General features: G+C 46.1%; 1 protein-coding gene across 1 annotated transcript; it reads right to left on the bottom strand.

Annotated features, from left to right (window-relative positions):
- Positions 1–249: 249 nt before the first annotated feature.
- On the bottom strand, positions 250–24,020 carry LOC126151608 (uncharacterized PE-PGRS family protein PE_PGRS54-like; the record flags this gene model as incomplete). Its single annotated transcript, XM_049915953.1, has 2 exons — positions 23,994–24,020; positions 250–1,114 (listed from the first exon to the last, which is right to left on the bottom strand). Coding segments are annotated over exons 1-2 (892 nt in total), but the record flags the coding sequence as incomplete, so codon positions are not given.
- Positions 24,021–24,937: the final 917 nt, after the last annotated feature.

Here is a 24,937-nt window from a genome sequence, read left to right as displayed (position 1 = left end):
AAATAATAATGTAAAAAGTCTGTTTTTGATGTTTACTGTAAAAAAATAATCGCAATGAGCATGCTATTATACAAATTGTATCAGAGGGACGTTTTAATGAGAGAGAGATATATATAAATATAGGGGACTTTCATTTTACATGCATAACATGTTAATAAGAACATCAAATGAAATATGAACACTGTCATTTTCTTAAAACTTAACATCCCAGCAAAATACAATTTACAAAAAATATCAGAGTTCACTTACCATGGCTGTTATCTTGATGGCACTCTCCTCCCAAAGCAAACACACACTCCTCAAAACCACTCGCACTCTCCTCAAAACCACTCGCACCCTCCTCAAAACCACTCGCACCCTCCTCAAAACCACTCGCACCCTCCTCAAAACCACTCGCACCCTCCTCAAAACCACTCGCACCCTCCTCAAAACCACTCGCACCCTCCTCAAAACCACTCGCACCCTCCTCAAAACCACTCGCACCCTCCACAAAACCACTCGCACCCTCCACAAAACCACTCGCACCCTCCACAAAACCACTCGCACCCTCCACAAAACCACTCGCACCCTCCACAAAACCACTCGCACCCTCCACAAAACCACTCGCACCCTCCACAAAACCACTCGCACCCTCCACAAAACCACTCGCACCCTCCACAAAACCACTCGCACCCTCCACAAAACCACTCGCACCCTCCACAAAACCACTCGCACCCTCCACAAAACCACTCGCACCCTCCACAAAACCACTCGCACCCTCCACAAAACCACTCGCACCCTCCACAAAACCACTCGCACCCTCCACAAAACCACTCGCACCCTCCACAAAACCACTCGCACCCTCCACAAAACCACTCGCACCCTCCACAAAACCACTCGCACCCTCCACAAAACCACTCGCACCCTCCACAAAACCACTCGCACCCTCCACAAAACCACTCGCACCCTCCACAAAACCACTCGCACCCTCCACAAAACCACTCGCACCCTCCACAAAACCACTCGCACCCTCCACAAAACCACTCGCACCCTCCACAAAACCACTCGCACCCTCCACAAAACCACTCGCACCCTCCACAAAACCACTCGCACCCTCCACAAAACCACTCGCACCCTCCACAAAACAACTCCCCTCGAAACAAAACAACTCCCCTCGAGACAAAACAACTCCCCTCGAGACAAAACAACTCCCCTCGAGACAAAACAACTCCCCTCGAGACAAAACAACTCCCCTCGAGACAAAACAACTCCCCTCGAGACAAAACAACTCCCCTCGAGACAAAACAACTCCCCTCGAGACAAAACAACTCCCCTCGAGACAAAACAACTCCCCTCGAGACAAAACAACTCCCCTCGAGACAAAACAACTCTCCTCCCAAAGCAACAGCAACAACAACTCCTGCCAAATCAGTGCGCAATACTCAATGTGAATACATCTAATCAAGTACGACGAATAACCCTCAGCTGTTCGTATCATCCGTTGCAGCCGTCAGGCAGATCACATGACTCGATAGCAGCGCCTCTCGTGGCACCCCACCAACCATCCGTCTGACAAATTGGCTGTGTGTCGGTGTTTTGACTGACCGACCGACGAATTTTTATCGTCGGGTAGTCGGGCGCGTCCGACCAGTCGACAACTGACCCAAGAAATTGTGTCGTGTGTATCGCGATCGTGACAAACGCATGACTAAAACTCCAGTTCTGACACAGCTCTCGGAATTAAATACTGTTGTAATATACATTTCTACGTCCGAGGCGGACGAAACTTTAAGGACAGAGTTTTTAGAGAAATTCAAAGACTGTACATCTTTTCGCGACACATAGTGTGAGGAGTATAACAATAGAGGTGCAAGAAATGAAGCACTTATTTCATTTTTTAACGAATCCATAACGGTTTCTCTATGTGCAACACGAGATTAAGTCTGTTGATCTTCTTTATTTATGTTTTTAGATTTTAATTTCCCTGTAGACCAAATGTGGCATCTTTAATTTTTAATTATTTATTTATTGCAATTCTAACGCTGAGCGAGTTGTTGCAGTGGTTAGCACACTGGACTCGCATTCGGAAGGACGACGGTTCAATCCCGCGTCCGGCCATCCTGATTTAGGTTTTCCGTGATTTCCCTAAATCGCTCCAGGCATATTCCGGGATGGTTCCTTTGAAAGGGCACGGCCGAGATCGATGACCTCGCTGTTTGGTCTCTTCCCCCAAACAACCCAACCGAGCAATTCTAACAGTCGCTAAATGTTTCATTTCTTACGTATCCATTGTATTTACTAGATGATGCGCGCCACCGTCATGTGTAGTCTTTCTTGTTCAAATATGATATGAGTTTCTGAAATTTGCAGATCATCTTTTGTGTAGCATCCGTAAATAAATTAATAACGTTTTGTTTTATTTATTTTATCATGATTTATTACCTCTGTCAACTATAGATCACGTTGCACGTTTCAGGAATAATTTTAGGTAATAATTGCAGCGGTATGACAGTACTGAATCTTAGGTCTGCCGCCAGTGACGAGAAATCGTAATGCAACTAACAGTCTCTCCTCGGAGTTTAGCACCTCTCTCAGGACTGCATTATTTCTCCTTTAAGTCCAGCAGCCCCGAAATGCATGATTCACCCCTTCTTAAATAATCAGGAAAATTATAAGCTCCCAGCCTGAACATGGGTGAATTTCTTCCCTTGCGTTGGCCACTTCTTTGCCCACAGCTTTCTCTGTTTTTTTCCCTTCTCACCTTTAAAACACCCAAAGCAAACCGCGTTATTATTTTTCTTAAAAACCAGGCGAGATCTCGTAGAACAAAAACGGAATTAACTGGAGATAAAACAAACAACAGGGCGGCACTATAATCGCCGAGTACAGTCGGTTCGGACGTGTGTAGGCTGCGACCAATTTGGTCATTCTGTCATCCGATAAATTTGTGTGTGTGTAGGAGCCTTGTATACGCAAATACTGTTCATTGAGACCCTAAACCGATGACAAATCCGTATTTTCTGCTTCTCGACGCTGAGCTGCCTCTGTTTCCTTTGCCTGGTCTTTGATGACAGCCAGCGCAGCTGGATAGATGTTTTCGCTCTGGCGCAAATTTTAATTACTTCCGGATGAAAAATGGACAATTGTTCCCAAAGTATGGAGCACAGGTTCTTAGTGACACCAATTTCCGTGGACAAATTGTGGTTCCATAGATCTGGACAAAAAAAAATTCGTAGCTGGGAGGTGGAGGTTAGAGTTTAACGTGCCGTCGACAGCGAAGCCATTAGAGACGGAGCACAAGCTCGGACTGTGGAAGGGTGGTCTAGGAAGTCGGCCGTGCCCTTTCACAGGAACCATCCCGACATTTGCAGTAAGCAATTTAGGGAAATGACGGAAATCCTATACCTAAATGGCCGGACGCAGGTTTGCACTGTAAACCTGCCGAATGCGAGTCCAGTGTGCTAACCACTGGGTTATCTCACTCGATAATTTCATAGTAGTTTGAAGGAGCGATTCTGAGGTTAGAAGCAAACCTCCGCGAGAAATCGTGGTCAGCCACTAAACCGAACTTTCCTCAAGCATTGCCAGTAACTCCCCATAGTGTGTCGCCAGTGATCTGTCGTAATGTTGCTTCGGTATACTACATATAGTATTGAAATCCTTCAACGCTGAAGTCGGAAGCCTGTTATGAGACATCGGAATCTGCTATTGCGAAATCTAGATTTTCGAGCTCTTTCTCTCATTGAGTTACTATCAGTGTCTCGCTGTCAGTAAAGGACCCTACCCTACACATGCGCCGGTTTACCGACCGACCGATAAATTGTGCCCGTGTAGCTTGTTGACCGACCGACCGACTAACAGTACGCCTGTAGGCTTGTTGGTCTGAAGAGAGATTTTTCTTTGCGGTGGGTTGGTTGGCTAAGAGTAGCAGACAGCCGCACCCGCCTGCCCGCGACCCCATTCGCCGTGCAAATCGTGTAGTCTGTCGTGCAAGCCGCCCCACAACAGTTCCTTTTCAGTCACCACGCGCGGGGTTCAGCGCACTCCGAATGTGGCTAACATGGCAGTGTGCGAGGCAGACGAAATTTGTATGAGAGAGTTCCTGGAAAGTTTTCGTGTCTTCAGACGTCTGTGGGACATGCCGTGCGAGCAGTATAGCAATAGAGGGTAAGAAGTGAAGTGCTTCTTTCATTTTTAACGAATCTGTAGTAGTTTCATGTGGCAAACAGAGAAATTAAAATGCACATTTTTGTGAATAACTGTTAGTCGTCTGTCTGTTTCTCGATTTTACTTCCTATACTCATCGGAAAGGAAGTCTGATAATCTTAAATACAGACAGATTGGATTTTTATTTAATTTCCGATACGTAGCGAAAATAAAAACTAAAAACCGAATTATAGACACATTTGGTTCATTATTAGAAGTGTTACAAAAATTCAACCTATCGTCGCCCCTCCTGCTATGAAGAGCAAAGTGAAGAGCTTTTCTCAAGTTCTAACAACTGTTAAGTGCTTCATTTCTTATGAATATGTTGCTGAATTTATTACATGATACGCGCCGCCGCCATTTGCAGTCGTCCTTCTAATCTGAAATGAATTTCTTGAACTTACAGGGGATATTATTACATTCGAACATAAATTCATAAAGTTTACAAAAATATATTTTAATTATCGTTTCGCTTCAGCTTTATCACGAGTATTTCCTCAAGCAACTATTAATCACCTTGCAGATTTCATGAATCCTTTTAGATAATTTTGGGGATTAATTGCGCTGAATCTGAGGTCCTCGTAAATTCCGCCAGTGGCTAGAAATCGTATTAGCTATCGTATGACGACGTTCAGGAGCTCCGAAAAGCATTTTTCATCCATTCTTAAATAATTCCGAAAATCCTCCGGTCTCAGCTCCGTAAGTAAGAAAGCGTAGGTGCATTTGGTCCAATGCACTAGCCATTTCTTTTCCTACAGTTTTATCACGGCTTTTTCTGGCCTTGTTAGTTCGAACAGCCAAGCCAAATCCCAATTATTTACCTGTGGAATATTAAGCGGTATCGCGTAGAACAGAACGTCATAACCAGCTCTAGGAGCAGGGGGGCGCTGAAATCATGTAGTCGGTCGGGACGTGTGTTGTGTAGACTGTTACGAAATTTGTCGGTCGGTCAATAAACTGTGTAGTAGAGCGGTTGATGTTGGGGCGGGCTAGTTTTGCATGACGGAGTAATAGAGCACAACATGAGGGGTGTGCTGAGCACAGCCTACATAGACAGCCTGCCCGCACCAGTGGCCGAGCGTAGAGGCCATGGCCAAGTCATACGTAATGTTAGACTCCAAAAACGTCAAACGTACCTTCATCCCTGCGCAACTACATCCACCACAGGATTCTCATTCGTGATGTATTTGTAATCATGCAGAGTGAGGAAGTATTTGCAGTAACAAGTAAAACTGAAACCAATGCGTAAACGTAGAGGAAGCGGGAGTGTCCAAAAAGCGAAGTAAGGAATAAATATTTGTTGTAAACTGAAACAGACATTCTACAGCATGTGTCACGCGTAAACTGATCGTTTCTGTGTTTCCAGTTGCGAACACTCATTTAAAGAAATACAGTTGTATGAAATCCCCCACTATCTCCTTCAGGAATGTAGGTTGTAATAAAAAACAGCCAAGTTTGTTGCAATGTGTGCTAAAAAGGTGACACCTTTTAGAGGTGAGAGGTGTTTCTGATGACAGTTCCAAAGAAATAGGCTAAGAATTAATTCATCTAGGTGCAAATTATCGAGAAGTCGGCGTTTCAGATGTTACGTCAAATATTTCTACTGTAAGTATGCATGTCAAAGAAGAGGCTTCTTGCAGTCCGAAACCGTATTATAATCTTCTGTTATAAAATTATTAATACAAAATTCTCTACGACGGTTGATATACGTGGACTGATTCGTATAAAAGGCGCATTATTTGACACAGCACATAAGCACATATTGGTCTCTTGTGAATAACATTCAATTTATAACCGAATTCCCAGACGTTAAGCTGACAGGAGTAAATACAGGGTGTATACGAGGACCAGAAAAAAAATTCCAGGATTTCTCGGTTAAAATTAGACTTTCTCCAGGGTGAAAATACACTTTTTCCTTGTTAAGTGACAGGGTACTTTTCCTCGAACCTTTAAAATTTATCAATCCTTTGAATGGTTATGGCTTTATACACCAGCGTAGTACTTCTCGGCCCTTTAGAAAGCCACATTCAGTAAAAAAAATAAATGAATTTGGAAACGTGTACGCTACATATTTTCGTATTACGGAAGTGTAAATTTAAATTCCACCAAACGCCGCATGTCACTTTCTGAAGCGTTGAAATAAAGATTGCAATGCGCTTTTGTAGCCAGTCATAGCTCATGTCACGTGATCTCGCCAGGCGATGACAGCGGATATTCGAGCATAGGACACGTGATAGCAATACCACTGTTCAGTAGCGGGTTCACAGATAGGAAACGTTAATAATGGTTCAAATTAATATACATCTTGTTACTACAAGAAAAGCAATGTTTTCACATATAATCTTGGTCTCTAAGATTAATAAGCTGCAAGAGAAGCTAAGCTTTCACATATCATGTTGATTTTTTGCGCGTTACACTTACACTTCCCACAAAGGACATGACTGATCTTCTGAGCTCGAAATTTTTCTAAATGTTCGTACCAGACTTGATTTTTAAATGAGTCAAACGCTCTGTGATTTAAGGAGTTCATCGTAAATTCTCGCACATAGTACATCTTACATAAAAGGAAATTTACTTTGAAAGTAACGATTTTCAAACAACCATTCGCAATATTTTCCCGCGACCTGTTAGAAATAGGTTCGCCTCAGTAGTTGCCAGAGCGCCAGATAACAGGCGTCACCGCGCTTGCGCAGCTACTAGGATTCTGGAAGCTCGTATGTTCGTAGGTGTAAGACATTAAACGATCTTACATTGTCATAAAAGGAAAAGACATCAGAGTATACTCAAAGTGCATCGTAATTTCGTGAACCACACTAAAACGCGTAATTCGGCTTGAAGTGAACATTCCTATGTCCAGATTCGGATGTAAATTTTCTTGGAGTACCAGTAATGTATTATTTCATCTTTGGTTCTTCATTATGACATAATTTCATACGTGCTAGAAGATGAAAACATGCACTTTTGAAATGCAGCAAACCGTTGAAACCAGCCAGTAGTGTGGAATTACACACTTCGTTTCAAATAGACTGCCTCAGTGGAAAAGATTAATGAAAGCCAAATCTCTTCGACAAATATAACTTCATTGTTCTGTAAGGCTATTAATGCTTGACTGTCAGAAAGATGGAAATAAAATAAAATCGGAAACTAATAACATATTTTAGCCTTCCGTACTCGTGTCAATGTATTTTAATTCACTTGATAGCTCTCAGCCACAGAAATCCATTTTGTTTTCACTTGACGTGAGAGCAATAAACGAAGAGAAAACAGCAAAATCACTGAACGTAAACGTCGGTCGCGTGAAGATTATCACCTTTCCCACTATAACTGAGACTGCTTTGCGCATCAGAAAAAAACTCGCAATCAATATTGGATGGGATAATTTGTAACCGGGAGAACAAGAACTCTTCAGAAAATTTGCATTATTTATTGCCTATAGCTAATAACTCGTTTTTTTGTGTGATATAAAATTAAATATAGGATACATCAAACCAGTAGAAGAGACAAGCAAGACAGTACATTTCGTCAGACATTAAACCTAGCATTTTTACTCTCTAACTTTGTTACAGATTTACATGACGTGCTTTCCTTTCTGGGAAAGAATCTATTACCTCATCAAAGATTGTCAAATGTTTTGCTACATGAAAAAAGAAATTATTTGGCTAATACTGAAAAAGCCGTTAGTACATAAAATACCAAAGACTTGGTGATTTCTCAATCTGATTACGTGTTTGTCACTGCTAGATAAAACAAAATAAGCCTGTCTAATATTGTAGCTATCTTAACACCAAATAAACGAGGCAGTTTTGGCACAAATAGTCATTTTTACAACACGAGAAAATATAATTCACGAAGTACCAATATCAAATGCTTATCAAGCCTACTACAAGCAAAAAGCTTCATGTTCGGAAGTAGTTTCACATTTCATTCATATGCTCCAGCTTCCCAAGCATGAGATCGAAAGTAGTAGTACGAAATTTTTGTGTAAAATTGGAATCGTCGCTGCTCGGGAGTAACCAAGCGGTCTATGGGCGCTGCAATCATGGACTGTGTGGCTGGTCCCGGCGGAGGTTAGTCCTCCTGTGTGTGTGTGTGTGTGTGTGTGTGTGTGTGTGTGTGTGTGTGTGTGTGTGTGTGTGTGTCCTTAGGCTAAATTTGGGTTTAGTATGTAAGCTTAGGGACTGATGACCTTAGCAGTTAAGTTCCATAAGATTTCACACATACTTCAACATTTTTTTGGAATCGTCTTATTCTTACATAATTTGTGTGATGTCCCCGTTTCTGCTCCTTCGTTCTAATAAACATTCTTGTCGTGACTAATTACGTAAGTTATTCTCCGGTTAGCTTCACTAACCCTGCCACAATCAACGGTTTAGTTATCCCGCGTTTATTCTCCGGTTAGGCATTATTAGGTGTTCATAAATAGATGAGCGAGGTTTCTACGGCTGCCGCCCCCTCTCTTATCCCAACCTCCATCGTTCACGGTCTATCCAGTCTCCTTCATTAAGACTTCTCGCCGCCGTTGCTTCGTTGACGTCGTCTTTCCAACATCTCGCAGGTCTACAGCGCTTCCTTCTTTGATGTGGAGTCCATTACCATACCCGTTTTGGCCATCTTGTCTGGAATACGCTGTAAGTGACTATACCAGAGTAGGCGCTTCCTTTCTATCTAGTCTAGGATTGTGCTTTTGACATTCATAACCTCTCTGATCCTATCACTTGTAATATGGTCAAGTCTGAAGTATCCACAACTTCGCCTCCAGAAATCCATCTCGACAGCCATCAGGCGATCTTTCTGCCTCTGAGTTAGTTCCCACAACTCTGCACCATGTGTTGTGATACTTCCAATAATTGAGCAAGCGTACAATGATCTCTTCTCCTCGAAAGCTAACAAGCTGATTACTCTGGTCAACAACACGCAATTCTAGGTAATCCAGTATCTGAACTGTTACTGGGACATATATAGTTTGTGTGGGCTTGAACTATTTTATACCCAGTGCCGACTGTAGGGATGAATCAACTTATCGTTGTGGTATGAGTTTGTGGCAATATTGCTCTCAACGTGGATTGTGCTGACTGGTAGTATATCTACAGCTTGATCCGATGCATAAAATTTACTGGCGTCCCTCACCAAAACACGATCATTTGCAAAACCTAGCAGTGGACCTATTGAATCTGTCTAAAGTCGATCGTAGCTCTCTGCCCGTATTTGATTTACGGATATTAATGTTTGCCCGCAGTTCAATATCTTTTCCTGACTGTTTTAACACTTCGTTTAAATCATCAATATCGTAGGCACCAAGTTGTATTTGTAGACTCTCCTTCCGACCGTCAATTTCCAGATGCTCTTCGTGATATTTGGAATGCTGTTATACGCCTCCAGACCAATCAGAGCAATACGCCAGTCCCCTGCACTTAAATCGGCGGAAAGTAATCTGCACGTAATGCTGACACTCGCTCTTTTAAAGTCAGTGTGTATGACATAGCATCTAAACCTCAAATGATGGGCGTGCGTTCAGTTATGGCTCTTTCATGTGTGTGGATGTTCGCACACCGGCTCTGACAAGGAGAGGAGGAAGCGCGCATTCCACACTTCTCACCGTTCGGTCTAAATATAGCGCGCATTCCAGAAGTTCGTTGATGCAGGCGAAGGCTAATTTGCCATGGCTGTGATGAGGAACATAATGCGGAGGTGCCCGCACAGGTATGTGTTAAAGTCCTGACATCGCCGTAGATTGTAGAAAACACAACTTTTGCTGGTGAAGTAGCGCTGTGAATCTTCAGGCGGCTGTAAATCCCCAAATGAATCGAAATATTGTACTGTATTAGCACTTTTCTTAACATACGCCACCCAATGGATTTCTGGACTCCCAGCAACATCTAAATTTAAAATTCCGCACTCATTAGTCCGCCACATAGTCTCCGGTAATGTATCCCGCATAAAGACGCCACGGAATCCAGGAATGTGATGTTTCTCTTTAACAATATTAATAATATCTTTATTCGTAAGTACTCGATCAGGTAGGATAACTAACGAACTTTTTTATTTATGAAGAGACCTAGTCCTTTTCTGTATGGTTTAAAGTAGAGACCCTTTCCGATAGCTGCTGCTTCCGTGGCCCGATTATGTCTTCTGGCTTCCTCTAGATGCGCCCGTGCATTTTTTGACGCTCTGGCTACAGCTGCAGCCCCGACCTGTGAGTGAACCTACCGCCGACAGAGCTGCAAAAGTCTGGAACGAGGAACGGAATAATTCCATCTGATGTGTTTGGTAGTGGTAGGACTCTAGGTGGTTTAATTGCAGTCTTCTTCTTGGCCTCCCCGCCCCCCCCCCCCTTCAACACACGTTTAGCTGCACACATCGAAGTGAGAATACAGTTTTTCAAAGAACCTGGTTCCTCCTTCTTCGCCCCGAAAGCTGTTCGCGCTGCATTCATAATTCGTTTGTAATTCATCACCCCCATGTCCAATTTAATTTTTCCACGCATGGTTTTATCAACTACGAATGCAGCAACGTGTTGACATATTCAGAGATCTTTTCTTCGTCTTATTTGCTTAGCTCTATCGGCTGATATTCGGTCGGCAACGTGGCATGCTGGGAGATCTTTATTTGCAGCGAATGCGAGGTCGTGTTCAAGGCAGACTTCGTGTAGTAGGTTAATACCGCTACCACCGCGTGCCAGGCGTTTCTGAAGCTTTCTCAGGCCCACAGAAGTTGTACCCCGGAATGTGTAATTCAACAGGCAATTTTTCAAAAATACCACCTCCACCTCTTATGGTGTGCTGCCTATCATGCATGGTACGCTACTGAGGAGATAGAGGTCTACGCTTCCTGTTATATACTAACTCGTCAGCGTCAATCCAACTGTTTTCTGATTATGGAAATCCTAACAATTTAACTAGCGCTCTATTCCCGCGACGTCTTATCACACGTTCGATGAGAAATACATCTGGTTCTGAACTCTTCTGCAATTCCTCTGTGTAAAAGCATCCAGCAATTTCTTCACCCTTGCCATCCTTTAGGATATATGTCCTAGGGTTCGTTCTGTGCACTTTGGATACTGTGAATATCTCCGCTGACCAGTTTGGTAAGTAAGATTTCTCGAACGCTGACTTGTATTTTGAAATATGTACTAAGTCGACTACATTGAACCTCTTTTTGCGCGGGTCCAGCATTTAATGTGGAAATATACTTTGTCCATGGGTGAATTATAGCGAACATCGGTCGGTCTCATTTTTATTGTACTATGTTTGGTTCTATTATACCGCGCAATTATTTGTGGGATGATATCTAGCAACTTGTAAGAACCGCGAAGATTAAAAGGTATTCACATTTGAGCTTTGACCATTCTGTTCACTGTCCACGAAGCTAGCTTTCAGGTGGGTAAACGTCGAGTAGTCGTGTATCCCGTACCGCTCCATCAGTCTCGAAATGTTCATTGTAAAACTCACCACCATGATCGGTTTCAAGATTGTCTGGGCATCGATTCCATCCTGTATGCAGGAAACGCTCAAACACTACAGCAACATCTCTACCGGTTTTAGTTTTGACAGGTAATGCCCATGCGAATTTAGAGTATGTATCAATAACCATTAAAATGTATTTGAATCCATTATTCTTAAGTGAATATTGACTTATGTCTACAAGATTGGCCTGTCACAAGTCATCCAGCCGCTTAATCATAACATGCCTCAGAGGATATGTTTCGCGTGGTGGCTTGTGCAATTCTCGAACTACCGTCTCCATACTTATTAAATAATACCTCTCTCTCAAAGCTCAGAGATTATCGAAAAAACCTCATTCGAATGAGCTGTGCTGCCTGCAGCAGCCGAAGCCATCAACAGTCGAAGCCTATTAGTTCATCCGGCTCATCGTAATATATATACTGTGGGAGTCGATTGCTTTATGCTGAAAGTCTAAACCCTCACCAATGCTTTTAGGATGCTCATTCAGTAAAGGTTGTATAATGGCTCTGTATTTAGAGTTTTGCAGGTTTCTCAGTGTTCTGTCAGGAATTTTATACAGCTCAGTCAATTGCAGTATTTCACCATACACTTTGCGATTATTGGTAGAGTATTTTAAGTTTTTTGAGGGCCTTAGGAAGATAATTCATTAAGCCAGGTGTTCTTTTAAACTCTGTATCCCCGATGCATGTCGTGCTATCATATAAACTTACAGTTTGAGCCTAGCATCTACAGTCTCTCCCCACTGACACCAAATGTTCTATCTTACCCGCTCAATACTGGTTGGTGAATTCTGCGATTGAATCATTATCATTCGAAGCCATCTTACTGATAGATTCGGTAACAGGTTTAATCGTTTCTCTTAATGTTTGCTCGCAACCCATATGCCCCATCCTCAGCTAACGTAATTTCTCTGGAACTGCTTTGCGTGGCTGAATGACTTTATGCTTTGTCGACATCACAGAGCATACTAATCAGAGCTGTGCATATCACGTGGTTTTATATATGCTTTGTCATTCTTTTTCTTCCCTACACCTCCTCCTTCAATAACAACCACCTCAGCTTCTATCTTCTCTCCAATTGTGCTAAATCTATTCTCTAGCCTACCCCTCCTTGCCTACCCCTCCTTGCCTACCCCTCCTTGCCTACCCCTCCTTGCCTACCCCTCCTTGCCTACCCCTCCTTGCCTACCCCTCCTTGCCTACCCCTCCTTGCCTACCCCTCCTTGCCTACCCCTCCTTGCCTACCCCTCCTTGCCTACCCCTCCTTGCCTACCCCTCCTTGCCTACCCCTCCTTGCCTACCCCTCCTTGCCTACCCCTCCTTGCCTACCCCTCCTTGCCTACCCCTCCTTGCCTACCCCTCCTTGCCTACCCCTCCTTGCCTACCCCTCCTTGCCTACCCCTCCTTGCGTACCCCTCCTTGCGTACCCCTCCTTGCGTACCCCTCCTTGCGTACCCCTCCTTGCGTACCCCTCCTTGCGTACCCCTCCTTGCGTACCCCTCCTTGCGTACCCCTCCTTGCGTACCCCTCCTTGCGTACCCCTCCTTGCGTACCCCTCCTTGCGTACCCCTCCTTGCGTACCCCTCCTTGCGTACCCCTCCTTGCGTACCCCTCCTTGCGTACCCCTCCTTGCGTACCCCTCCTTGCGTACCCCTCCTTGCGTACCCCTCCTTGCGTACCCCTCCTTGCGTACCCCTCCTTGCGTACCCCTCCTTGCGTACCCCTCCTTGCGTACCCCTCCTTGCGTACCCCTCCTTGCGTACCCCTCCTTGCGTACCCCTCCTTGCGTACCCCTCCTTGCGTACCCCTCCTTGCGTACCCCTCCTTGCGTACCCCTCCTTGCGTACCCCTCCTTGCGTACCCCTCCTTGCGTACCCCTCCTTGCGTACCCCTCCTTGCGTACCCCTCCTTGCGTACCCCTCCTTGCGTACCCCTCCTTGCGTACCCCTCCTTGCGTACCCCTCCTTGCGTACCCCTCCTTGCGTACCCCTCCTTGCGTACCCCTCCTTGCGTACCCCTCCTTGCGTACCCCTCCTTGCGTACCCCTCCTTGCGTACCCCTCCTTGCGTACCCCTCCTTGCGTACCCCTCCTTGCGTACCCCTCCTTGCGTACCCCTCCTTGCGTACCCCTCCTTGCGTACCCCTCCTTGCGTACCCCTCCTTGCGTACCCCTCCTTGCGTACCCCTCCTTGCGTACCCCTCCTTGCGTACCCCTGTTTCCGCCTCAGTGTTTGAGACAGTCAGTCCTCTCTCTCTTCTTTTTCCTCTTCTTCCTTCCTCCCTGTGCGCATCTGAAGGCCAACCCACGCGTTCGCACACGTAGACGGTGACGGGGTAACGCGTAATTCCCTGCCCTGGGTAGACAAGTAAGGCACGCACGTACCCCCTGGTAAAGGCCAGGCCCAGGGAGGGGTGATTGCCTGAGCTGATACCTTCTGACCATGCCGATTGGTCCCTCCGTCTGTTTCTCGGGAGGTGTGACCTGAGGTGTAAACATTCACCTAAGGCGGGCGCCATCGGAGATGCTGGCAATCATGGGGGATTCATCCGCAATGGATTTCACTTCTTCCTCTCTCTCGCCTTCTGCCCATAAACGGAAACTTCACCAGCCACCAGTAACAAAAGTACTACCGCCTGCCCCACAGTTCCTCGTAGTTTCTTGATCTGAGGACGGCAAGAATTTTTCCTCTGTCTACCCTTTCGTTATCCAGAAGGGCGTAGATGCCATAGCTGGATCTGTCAAGTCGTGTACCAGGTTGCATAATGGTACCTTGTGACTAGAAACTGAGAGCGCCTTTCCGGCACAAAAAATTGCTTCGGGCCACACTCCTGTACATGTTCCCTGTCCGGGTGGAGGCTTACCGCACTTTGAATTCGTCTCGTGGTGTGGTATATACTCGATCACTCGACGGATTGACTGACGAGGAGACTCAGTCTTTCCTCGCTGAGCAGGGCGTGACGGCTGTCCATAGGGTCATGAAAAAGGTCAATGACCTTTTACCGACCCGGACACTTTCCTTGACCTTTGATAGTGTTCAATTGCTGTCGCGTATCAAAGCGGGCTGAGGTTATTTCTGTTGGCCCCTATGTCCCGACACCTACGCGCTGCTACCAGTGTCAGCATTTTAATCACACTCGCCAGTCTTGTTCCAATGCGGCTAAATGTCTCTTGTGGCAGGGTTGCCCATGAGGGTGACTGTCCACCTCCATCTCCTCGTTCTGTGAACTGTGAGGGTGACCATGCAGCGTCCTCCCGCGACTGTCCCATATACAAGGATGAACGCTGTATCCAAGAAATTCGGGTCAAAGAGAAAGTGTCCACTTCGGCTGCTCGCAAGCTATTTGCTAGTAGGAAGCCCACGCTGCCCCAGCGGGAAATACAGTACTGCCCTCGCCTCTCCACTGACTACCAGGGAGGCGGCGACGCAGACATGCAATCTGACCTTCAGCACCACGGTCGTCCGTTCGGCCAGTGCTAAGATCGCTCGGTCGACGTCTCCTCTTCCTCCCGTCACCCCTCAGACACAAGCACCTCCATCAGCTTCTGCCAAGACGAAGACCCAGAAGTCAGATGCACGGGCCTTCAAGAAGGAACCGTCCCGTGCAGACTTCCTACGTACCTTGAACTCCCAGCCATCGACCAGTACTTCCACTAAACGACCTTCCAAGAAGGCTCATAGGAAGCACAGTTCTCCTTCTCCGCCACGGCACATTTCTTCTCCTGCGCCACCCAGCGTTTGCTGCCCCAGGCCGTCATCTGTTTCGCCTGGCCGCACCACTTGTAGCCGAATATCTGGCCGTTCACCTGCAGAGGAAGCTCCCCCTCCATCGGCCATCTCGTTAAGATGGCCGATGAACCTATAGAACCAATGGACGATGACTGTCCGCCTACTGATAGCGGCGGCAGTGCTCGCTCGAAGCCAGGCCCTCAGCGGCCTTCAAGGTGACCCCTTCTTTCATCTTCCTTTTCTTCTCACGATGGCACTTATTCACTGGAATATTCGCAGCATTCGCTCCACCCGAGACGACTTGAAGTTGCAGCTCCCGCTTGCACCGTCCGCTCGTCGTAGCCCTCCAGGAAACGAAGCTATGCCCATGCGATCAAATTGCCTTGGCACACTACACCGTTGTCCGTTTTGACCTACCCCCTGTGGTAGGTATTCCGGCTCATGGAGGGGTTATGTTGCTGGTCTGGGATGATATTTACTACGATCCCATCACATTGCACACCGGCCTGCAGGCAGCTGCCGTCCGAATTACTCTCCCCACTTTTACATTTTCCATTTCTACCGTTTACACTCCATCGTCGTCTGCCGTTACCAGGGCAGACATGATGCAAATTATTGCTCAGCTACCTGCACCATTTTTGTTAACTGGAGACTTCAATGCCCACCATCCCCTTTGGGGCTCTCCAGCATCTTGCCCAAGGGGCTCCATGATAGCAGACCTTTTGAACCAGCTTAATCTTGTCTGCCTCAATACTGGCGCCCCTACTTCTCTTTCGGACATATCTCACACCTATTCCCATTTAGACCTCTCTATATGTACTACCCAACTTGCATGCCAGTTTGAGTGGTATGCACTTTCTGGTACATATTCGAGCTACCACTTCCTGTCTGTTATCCATCTCCTGCAGCATACCCCCTCTCCATGCTCAACTAGTTGGAACATCTCCAAAGCAGACTGGGGGCTCTTCTCTTCCAGGGCTACCTTTCAGGATCAGACCTTCACAAGCTGCAATAGTCATTCTCTCTGCTGCTGAATATTCCATCCCTCAACTACTTCTTCTCCACGTCACGTACCGGTCCCCTGGTGGAACGCAGCATGTAGAAATGCTTTACGTGCTCGTCGACGTGCTTTATGCACCTTTAAACGCCACCCTACACTGGCGAATTGTATCAATTATAAACGATTACATGCGCAGTGCCGTCATATTATTAAAGAAAGCAAGAAAGCCAGCTGAGCTGCTTTCACAAGCACCTTCAACAGTTTTACTCCTTCTGTTGTCTGGGGTAGCCTGCGCCGGCTATCTGGCACTAAGGTCCACTCACCAGTTTCAGGCTTGAAGGTCGCGAATGACGTCCTTGTGGCCCCTGCGGATGTCTCCAATGCCTTCGGCCGCTTTTTCGCAGAGGTTTCGAGCTCCTCTCATCACCACCCTGCCTTCCTGCCCCGAAAACAGGCAGAGGAGTCTAGGCCACCTAACTCCCACTCCTCGAATCATGAAAGTTATAATGCCCCTTTCACCATGCGGGAACTCGAAAATGCACTTGTCCGGTCACGGTCCTCCGCTCCAGGGCCTGATTCTATTCATATTCAGATGCTGAAGAACCTTTCTCCTGCGGGTAAGGGTTTCCTTCTTCATACTTATAATCGCATCTGGATTGAGGGCCATGTTCCCGCATGCTGGCGTGAGTCTATTGTTGTACCGATTCCTAAGCCGGGGGAGAACAAGCACTTGCCTTCCAGTTATCGACAGATCTCGCTTACCAGCTGTCTCTGTAAGGTGATGGAGCGAATGGTTAACTCGTTTCGTTTGGCTGCTTGAATCTCGACGCCTACTTGCCAATGTACAATGTGGATTTCGTAGGCGCCGGTCTGCTGTTGACCATCTGGTTACCTTGTCGACCTTCATTATGAATAACTTCTTGCGGAAGCGCCCAACCGCGGCTGTGTTCTTTGATTTGGAGAAGGCTTACGACACCTGTTGGAGGGCGAGTATTCTCCGCACCATACATACATGGGGCCTTTGCGGTCGCCTCCATCGTTTTATTTGTTCCTTTTTAATGGATCGACAGTTCAGGAAACGTGTGGGTTCTGTCCTGTCCGACACCTTTCGCCAGGAGAATGGGATGCCACAGGGCTCAGTTTTGAGCGTCGCTCTGTTCGCCATAGCGATCAATCCAATAATGGATTGCCTCCCACCTGATGTATCAGGCTCCCTTTTCGTGGACGATTTTACCATCTATTGCAGCGCGCAGCGTACATGTGTCCTGGAGCGCTGTCTTCAGCGGTCTCTTGACCACATTTACTCCTGGAGTGTCGCCAATGGCTTCCGTTTTTCTGCCGAGAAGACGGTCTGTATTAACTTCTGTTGATAGTTTCCCCCACCGTCCTAACGACTCGGTCCTGTTGCTCTCCCATTCGTGGAGACAACAAAATTTTTAGGTCTTACATTTGACAGGAAACCTAGCTGGTCTCCACATGTCTTATTTGGCCGCCCGTTGTACCCATTCTCTAAATGTCCTCCGTGTTCTCAGTGGTATGTCGTGGGGAGCGGATCGAACGGTCCTACTTCGCCTATATCGGTCGATTGTCCACTCCAAGCTGGATTATGGGAGCTTCGTATACTCCTCTGCACAGCCGTCAATCTTACACCGCCTCAATTCCATACAGCATCAAGGTTTACGTCTTGGGATCGGAGCGTTTTACACTAGTCCCATCGAGAGTCTTCATGCTGAAGCCGGTGAATTGCCACTCACCTACCGGCGCGATATACTGCTTTGAGGGTATGCCTGTCCGCTACTGTCAGTGCCCAACCACCCGTCTTATCGTTCCTTTTTTGACGACTCTCTCGACCGTCAATACGGGTTGTATGTCTCTGCCCTGCTACCCCCTGGAGTTCGCTTTCGTCGCCTCCTTCAACACCTTGATTTTTCAATCCCTGCAACCTTTAGAGTGGGCGAGAGCCCCACACCACCTTGGCTCCAGGCCCAGGTTCGCGTTCACCTTGACCTCAGCTCGCTCCCAGAGGGGGTTACCCCCTGTTCGGTATACCACTCCCATTTTGTCGAACTTCGTTCGAAGTTCATTAATATGACCTTCATTTATACAGATGGCTCTAAGACCAATGACGGGGTTGGGTGTTCTTTTATTGTCGGGGCACAAAGTTTCAAATACTGGCTCCATGGCCATTGTTCAGTCTTCACAGCTGAGCTCTTTGCCCTCTACCACCGACATTCTGCTTATGTCATCTGCTCTGATTCCCCTGAGCGCCATCCAGAGCCTCAGTGATCCGTATCCGGTTCACCCTTTCGTGCACCTGATCCAACGCTCTCCTCAGCAGCTGGTGGTCGACGGTTCTCCGGTTAGCTTTATGTGGGTTCCTGGCCATGTCGGTATCCCTGGGAACGAAGCTGCAGATGCCGCGGCCAAGGGTGCGGTCCTCCAGCCTCGGACAGCTTCTTGTTGTGTCCCTTCATCAGATTGTAGCAGGGTCATTTGTCGGCGCATTTTATCGCTGTGGCATGCCGATTGGGCTGCACTTACGGACAACAAGCTTCGGGCCTTGAAACCTCTTCCCGCGACTTGGACGTCCTTCTCACGCCCTTCTCGGCGGGAGGAGGTAGTTTTGGCCCGGTTACGAATTGGACACTGCCGGTTTACCCATCGCCATCTGCTGACGGCTGCGCCGGCGCCGTTCTGCCCATGACGGTCCGCCACATTTTAACGTCCTGTCCGGATTTTAATACACTGCATCTTGATCTTGGCCTGCAATGTACTCTAGATGCCATTTTAGCGCATGACCCAGGAGCAGCTACTCGCGTTCTTCATTTCATCAACTTGACAAACCTGTCTAAGGACATTTGATTATGCTGTTTTTTAATCCTATGCCTGTCAATCTGTCTTTTATCATGTTTTCCATTTTAGTTGCTGTTTTAAACTTGTGCCTCGCGGTGCATTCCTAACAGTCTGGGCGCTAATGACCATTGAAGTTGTGCGCCCTAAAACCACAAAAAAAACGTCTACCCCATCTAACATTTTCTGCAGTAACTGGTACTTGGGTTTAAGCAGTGTTTCAGAGTAGACGGAAAGGTGCTTGAAGCGGACTCAGTCTGTGTGTTAACAGAGCCATCAAGACATTTGTCTAACCACAGTTGGAAGGACCTACAATTATAGCTCGTATGCTGTTGCGAAGGAGTGCTCCATTCTTCTTCTTCTTCTTCTTCTTCTACTTCTACTACTACTACTTGGTCTTCTGGTCTTGATCATCACATGACCAGTCACCAACAACAAAGTCCTTGCAGCAAGTGTGCATCACCCAGCCTGCCATGATACCTATTGTGCTATGTAATGGCGTGCAATAGGCTTTTATATGATAGTGTGTGTGTGTGTGTGTGTGTGTGTGTGTGTGTGTGTGTGTGTGTGTGTAGCCACTATAGTGCAATCACCTTACCAACTGAACTAAAACGGCTACACGACAGAATGAATTCCACATGGTGTATTTAAAGGGAAGTGTGTCACATACATTAACGTACATAAAGGTGTACTAACGTGCATTAACAATTGTGACATTTTTGACTAGAGAAATGAAAAAGACAAAGAGAAATTTAATATTATAAATATATTTATTTACTCAAGACATAAAATTATGATCAGCATGGAAAACAATAAGTTCATTCTTTTTCAAATGGTGCAACAGAAGTACAGTATTTCGAAAAGAGTTGTTTCTTATATCCCTCAAATTCGGCGCATGTATCTCATAATGTTATAGACCCATTGAAATAGTTGGGTATCCCATCAGTAAATTTGAGTTCAACATTCACAACACTTATTTGAGGAATAGCACAAGACTTCGGCTCTGCCGTTATACAGGTGCTAAGACAATGGTCTATATCTTCTATGTGAATGCTACATGTCTGAAGCCAGTTAATGATGTTACTGTAAACAGCTTGAACACATGGGCGCCATGTATTTAGTACTAGTTACTGCCATGTCTAGATTGAATAAGTTATCAACAGTCGAGTGCTGCATGAAAATACTATGACCCCCAATACATTTGATATCGTCTCTACTTCGACGATCATGAGTTATTTTGCTCCCCAAATAGCAAAACTCCTTTACTACTTTAAATGTATCATTTCCTAATCTAATTCCCTCAGCATCACCCGACTTAATTCGACTACATTCCATTACTCTCGTTTTGCTTTTGTTGATATTCATACACCATGACATCCCAAAAACGCGCACGCGCGCGCGCGCGCACACACACACACACACACACACACACACACACACACACACACACACACAAGTTTCGCAAACTGAGCAAGTCAGTAACGCGTTAGTACACCTCTGGCCGTTATGCGAAGTTATTCAGCGTGGCATGGAACGATAGAGTCCTCCTGAGGAATATCGAGCCAAATTCTTTCCAATTATGCGTTAGATCGTCAAAATACCGAGCTGCTAGGAAGGCGCTGCCCATAATACTCCAAACTTTCTCCACTGGGGAGAGATCAGGTGACCTTGCTGACCCAGGTAGGGTTTGGAAAACACGATACAAGTAACAGAGACTCTACCTGCATGCAGGTCATTTTGCTGAAATGCAAGTACAGAATAGCTTGCCACGAAGGTCAGACGAAAGGGGAATAGAATACAGGGTTATTACAAATGATTGAAGCGATTTCACAGCTCTACAATAACTTTATTATTTGAGATATTTTCACAATACTTTGCACACACATACAAAAACTCAAAAAGTTTTTTTAGGCATTCACAAATGTTCGATATGTGCCCCTTTAGTGATTCGGCAGACATCAAGCCGATAATGAAGTTCCTCCCACACTCGGCGCAACATGTCCCCATCAATGAGTTCGAAAGCATCGTTGATGCGAGCCCGCAGTTCTGGCACGTTTCTTGGTAGAGGAGGTTTAAACACTGAATCTTTCACATAACCCCACAGAAAGAAATCGCATGGGGTTAAGTCGGGAGAGCGTGGAGGCTATGACATGAATTGCTGATCATGATTTCCACCACGACCGAGCCATCGGTTTTCCAATCTTCTGTTTAAGAAATGCCGAACATCGTGATGGAAGTGCGGTGGAGCACCATCCTGTTGAAAGATGAAGTCGGCGCTGTCGGTCTCCAGTTGTGGCATGAGCCAATTTTCCAGCATGTCCAGATACACGTGTCCTGTAACGTTTTTTTCGCAGAAGAAAAAGGGGCCGTAAACTTTAAACCGTGAGATTGCACAAAACACGTTAACTTTTCGTGAATTTCGAATTTGCTGCACGAATGCGTGAGCATTCTCTACCGCCCAGATTCGCACATTGTCTGTTCACTTCACCAATAAGAAAAAATGTTGCTTCATCACTGGAAACAAGTTTTGCACTGAACGCATCCTCTTCCATGAGCTGTTGCAACCGCGCCGAAAATTCAAAGCGTTTGACTCTGTCATCGGGTGTCAGGGCTTGTAGCAATTGTAAACGGTAAGGCTTCTGCTTTAGCCTTGTCCGTAAGATTTTCCAAACCGTCGGCTGTGGTACGTTTAGCTCCCTGCTTGCTTTATTCGTCGACTTCCGCGAGCTACGCGTGAAACTTGCCCGCACGCGTTCAACGGTTTCTTCGCTCACTGCAGGCCGACCCGTTGATTTCCCCTTACAGAGGCATCCAGAAGCTTTAAACTGCGCATACCATCGCCGAATGGAGTTAGCAGTTGGTGGATATTTGTTGAACTTCGTCCTGAAGTGTCGTTGCACTGTTATGACTGACTGATGTGAGTGCATTTCAAGCACGACATACGCTTTCTCGGCTCCTGTCGCCATTTTGTCTCACTGCGCTCTCGAGCGCTCTGGCGGCAGAAACCTGAAGTGCGGCTTCAGCCGAACAAAATTTTGAGTTTCTCTGTGTCTGTAGTGTGTCGTGACCATATGTCAATGAATGGAGCTACTGGTAATTTATGAAATCGCTTCAATAATTTGTAATAGGCCTGTATAGTCGACGTGCCATTGTGCTGTAAGGGTGTCACAGGTGACAACGAAAGGGCTCCTGCTACGAAATTGTCATTCCAGGCTATCACTGTGTCAGACTGTACGGAGTGTGGAAGACAGGTCGATATACCACTACACTCCAGGGTGTCTCAAGATGTGTACTCGCTGGCCATCGGGACTTAGTTCGAATTGGGACTCCTCACTGAAGACAATTCTACTCCGGTCAGTGAGATTCCAGGCCCGAATGAACAGCGAAGACGTGTCTGACGACGCCCTGGACAGTGATGGGATACCAACTTGACTGCCGCCCGCCACGCAGCCTACCTACCAGAAGTGGTGGTCTGGGTGGCATTTCATTTCACTTCATAGCAGAACCCTTTCGGTTGTCAACCGTGACACCCTTACGGCACAGCGGTGCGCCGACACACACTGTGTGCTCTGTGTTGTTCCTCTTCCTGGCATGCCACTCTGGGTTTACATTTCAGCAAGATAATGCCCGCCCTCATAGGCGAGAGTTTCTACGGCCTGTCTTCGCGCCTTCCGAACCGTACATTGGCCAGCAAGGTCGTCAGATGTCTCGTCAGCAGAGAACGTTCACAGCATTACACGCAGGGCCCTCCAACCAGCTCAGGATTTTGACGATCTAACGTGCCGGTGTGACAGAATTTGACACGATGTCCTTCAGGATGACATCTAGAAAGTCTATCAGTGGCAAGCCGAATAACTGCTTGCATAAGGGCCAGACGTAGACCAACGCATTACTGACTTTCTCAGTTCGTGAAGCTCTTTCTCTTGATTATATTATCCAAGTTTTCTGTAACAGTACTCATTTGTTTGTCTGTACTTGTACGACACATCTGCCGATTTCTGTCCTATTCCGATAACCACTTCGTGATGCGTCTTTTTCTGTCTTATAGTATATATTTTGGATCATAATTAGCACCTTTTGGCTGGTAAAGAAGTACTTTTCCCGTCGATGCCACAAAGGAAAGTTTTCGCCAGTGAAAACCACTCGTCTCCAAAAGTGGAGGGTTGTGTCGCTATTAACAGGAGCAAAGGCTGGGCAGGCTTCTCTGTAGCAAGTAGACAATGTCTGTCTGAGAACAGTGTTTCTTGCTCTCAGTTCTGCTTTCCTTAGAAGACGAATGACTGTCCTGCTGATAACAGTGAAGCTTAAAACTTGCTGAATATGTCGTGCGTTGAAGAATGGAGGGCTAATCACTGAAAGAAAATATCCACCGGTCGTGAGCTGCTGCTCCAGAATGATGTCGCATATTCAGGTTACCACCCTCTTCCTTTCTTCTAACGCACCTGGCAACCGTCAACCTGCGAATGCACATGGTCACGGTCGTGTTTAGGGGATGAGGTGGGTGGTGCAAACTAGGCAACTGCCCAGGGTGGCAGGGGTAATGGGTGCTGCTTTACAATATTTTGGTAATCACTGAAGAAACGATTAAGTGGGGCTCAGTATTGATCTCCAGCAAAAGGAAAAGAAAGTAAGCATTGAAGATATTTTCTCGACGTTTTTATAAAATCCTCAAAGAATTCAGGTAGACAATAAACGCACTCTCCAAGTGAAATTGTAGAAGACTAGGAGGAAACACACTAAAGATGAACACACTACATTTTCACCATACGTAATTGGAAAATGGACTGCCCAGCATTGTTGAGGAACGTTTCACGGTGCTGATACTTTCCTTTCTTTCTTTTTTGTTTTTTTTTTTAAATCTGAAAAATATGGAACTACGTTGCTATGAATGGGATAAAACAAAATAAAGAGAATGATTCGTTAAAATAAAAACGTATGTTACATGGAGTTACTACTGTTGTTAACAAACTTTGTACCCGAATTCTGCCTTTCCGTCGTGATGGTGGTGGTGGTGGTGGTGGTGGTGGTGGTGGTGGTGGTGGTGATGGTGAAAGTGTTCAGAAGGGCAGCTTCTTAATGGGCGTGGAACGTATTGCTGAATTTGGATTATTTCTTGCCAGGCATCTGTCACAAAGAAAGATTCTGGGAAGGTAAAAACGCCATACTTGACTTTCACTACATAAGAGGATTTAATAAGGATCATGGGGAAGAGTAGTTGAACAAATAGTGACAGTAACTTTTGCAGCTAAATATTACATTGTTATTGTTGACCCCAGTCTTCATATTGCGCACAATGATTAGTTAAGCTGTGGTGCTATATCAAATAACTATGGTTAGCAGTAGAACGTATTGCTGAATTGATAGCCGATTCACGACATGGTGGCGAGGAGCTGGCTGACGCGGTACTCCACTTTCTTGACAGATAAGGATTGGACATAAGGAACTGTTGAGGTCAATGCACCAAACTTGTCAGGTACTGTTTGGGTATTATTAAAGTGCAGCTGCTCACAGACTTCCAGTGTGCGCTGTAATTGTCATACGGCGGTGGAATTTGATAGATATTCCAATGCGTTAATGCGGAGCCGGTTTACAACGGAAAGGCATTAATTCCAGTTTTACCCATAGGTGCAAATCTGCAAGAAATACGAATAGAAGTGTAGTGGATTAGGAACGGAATGTGGGCAGACGAGGTCAAACAAGTCAGGAAGCCAT

Source organism: Schistocerca cancellata, unplaced genomic scaffold (assembly GCF_023864275.1).
Source record: "Schistocerca cancellata isolate TAMUIC-IGC-003103 unplaced genomic scaffold, iqSchCanc2.1 HiC_scaffold_1075, whole genome shotgun sequence".
Taxonomy (NCBI): Eukaryota; Metazoa; Arthropoda; class Insecta; order Orthoptera; family Acrididae; genus Schistocerca; species Schistocerca cancellata.
The sequence above is the reverse complement of the archived record's forward strand: the minus strand, read 5'-3'. Positions and strand labels throughout refer to the sequence as shown.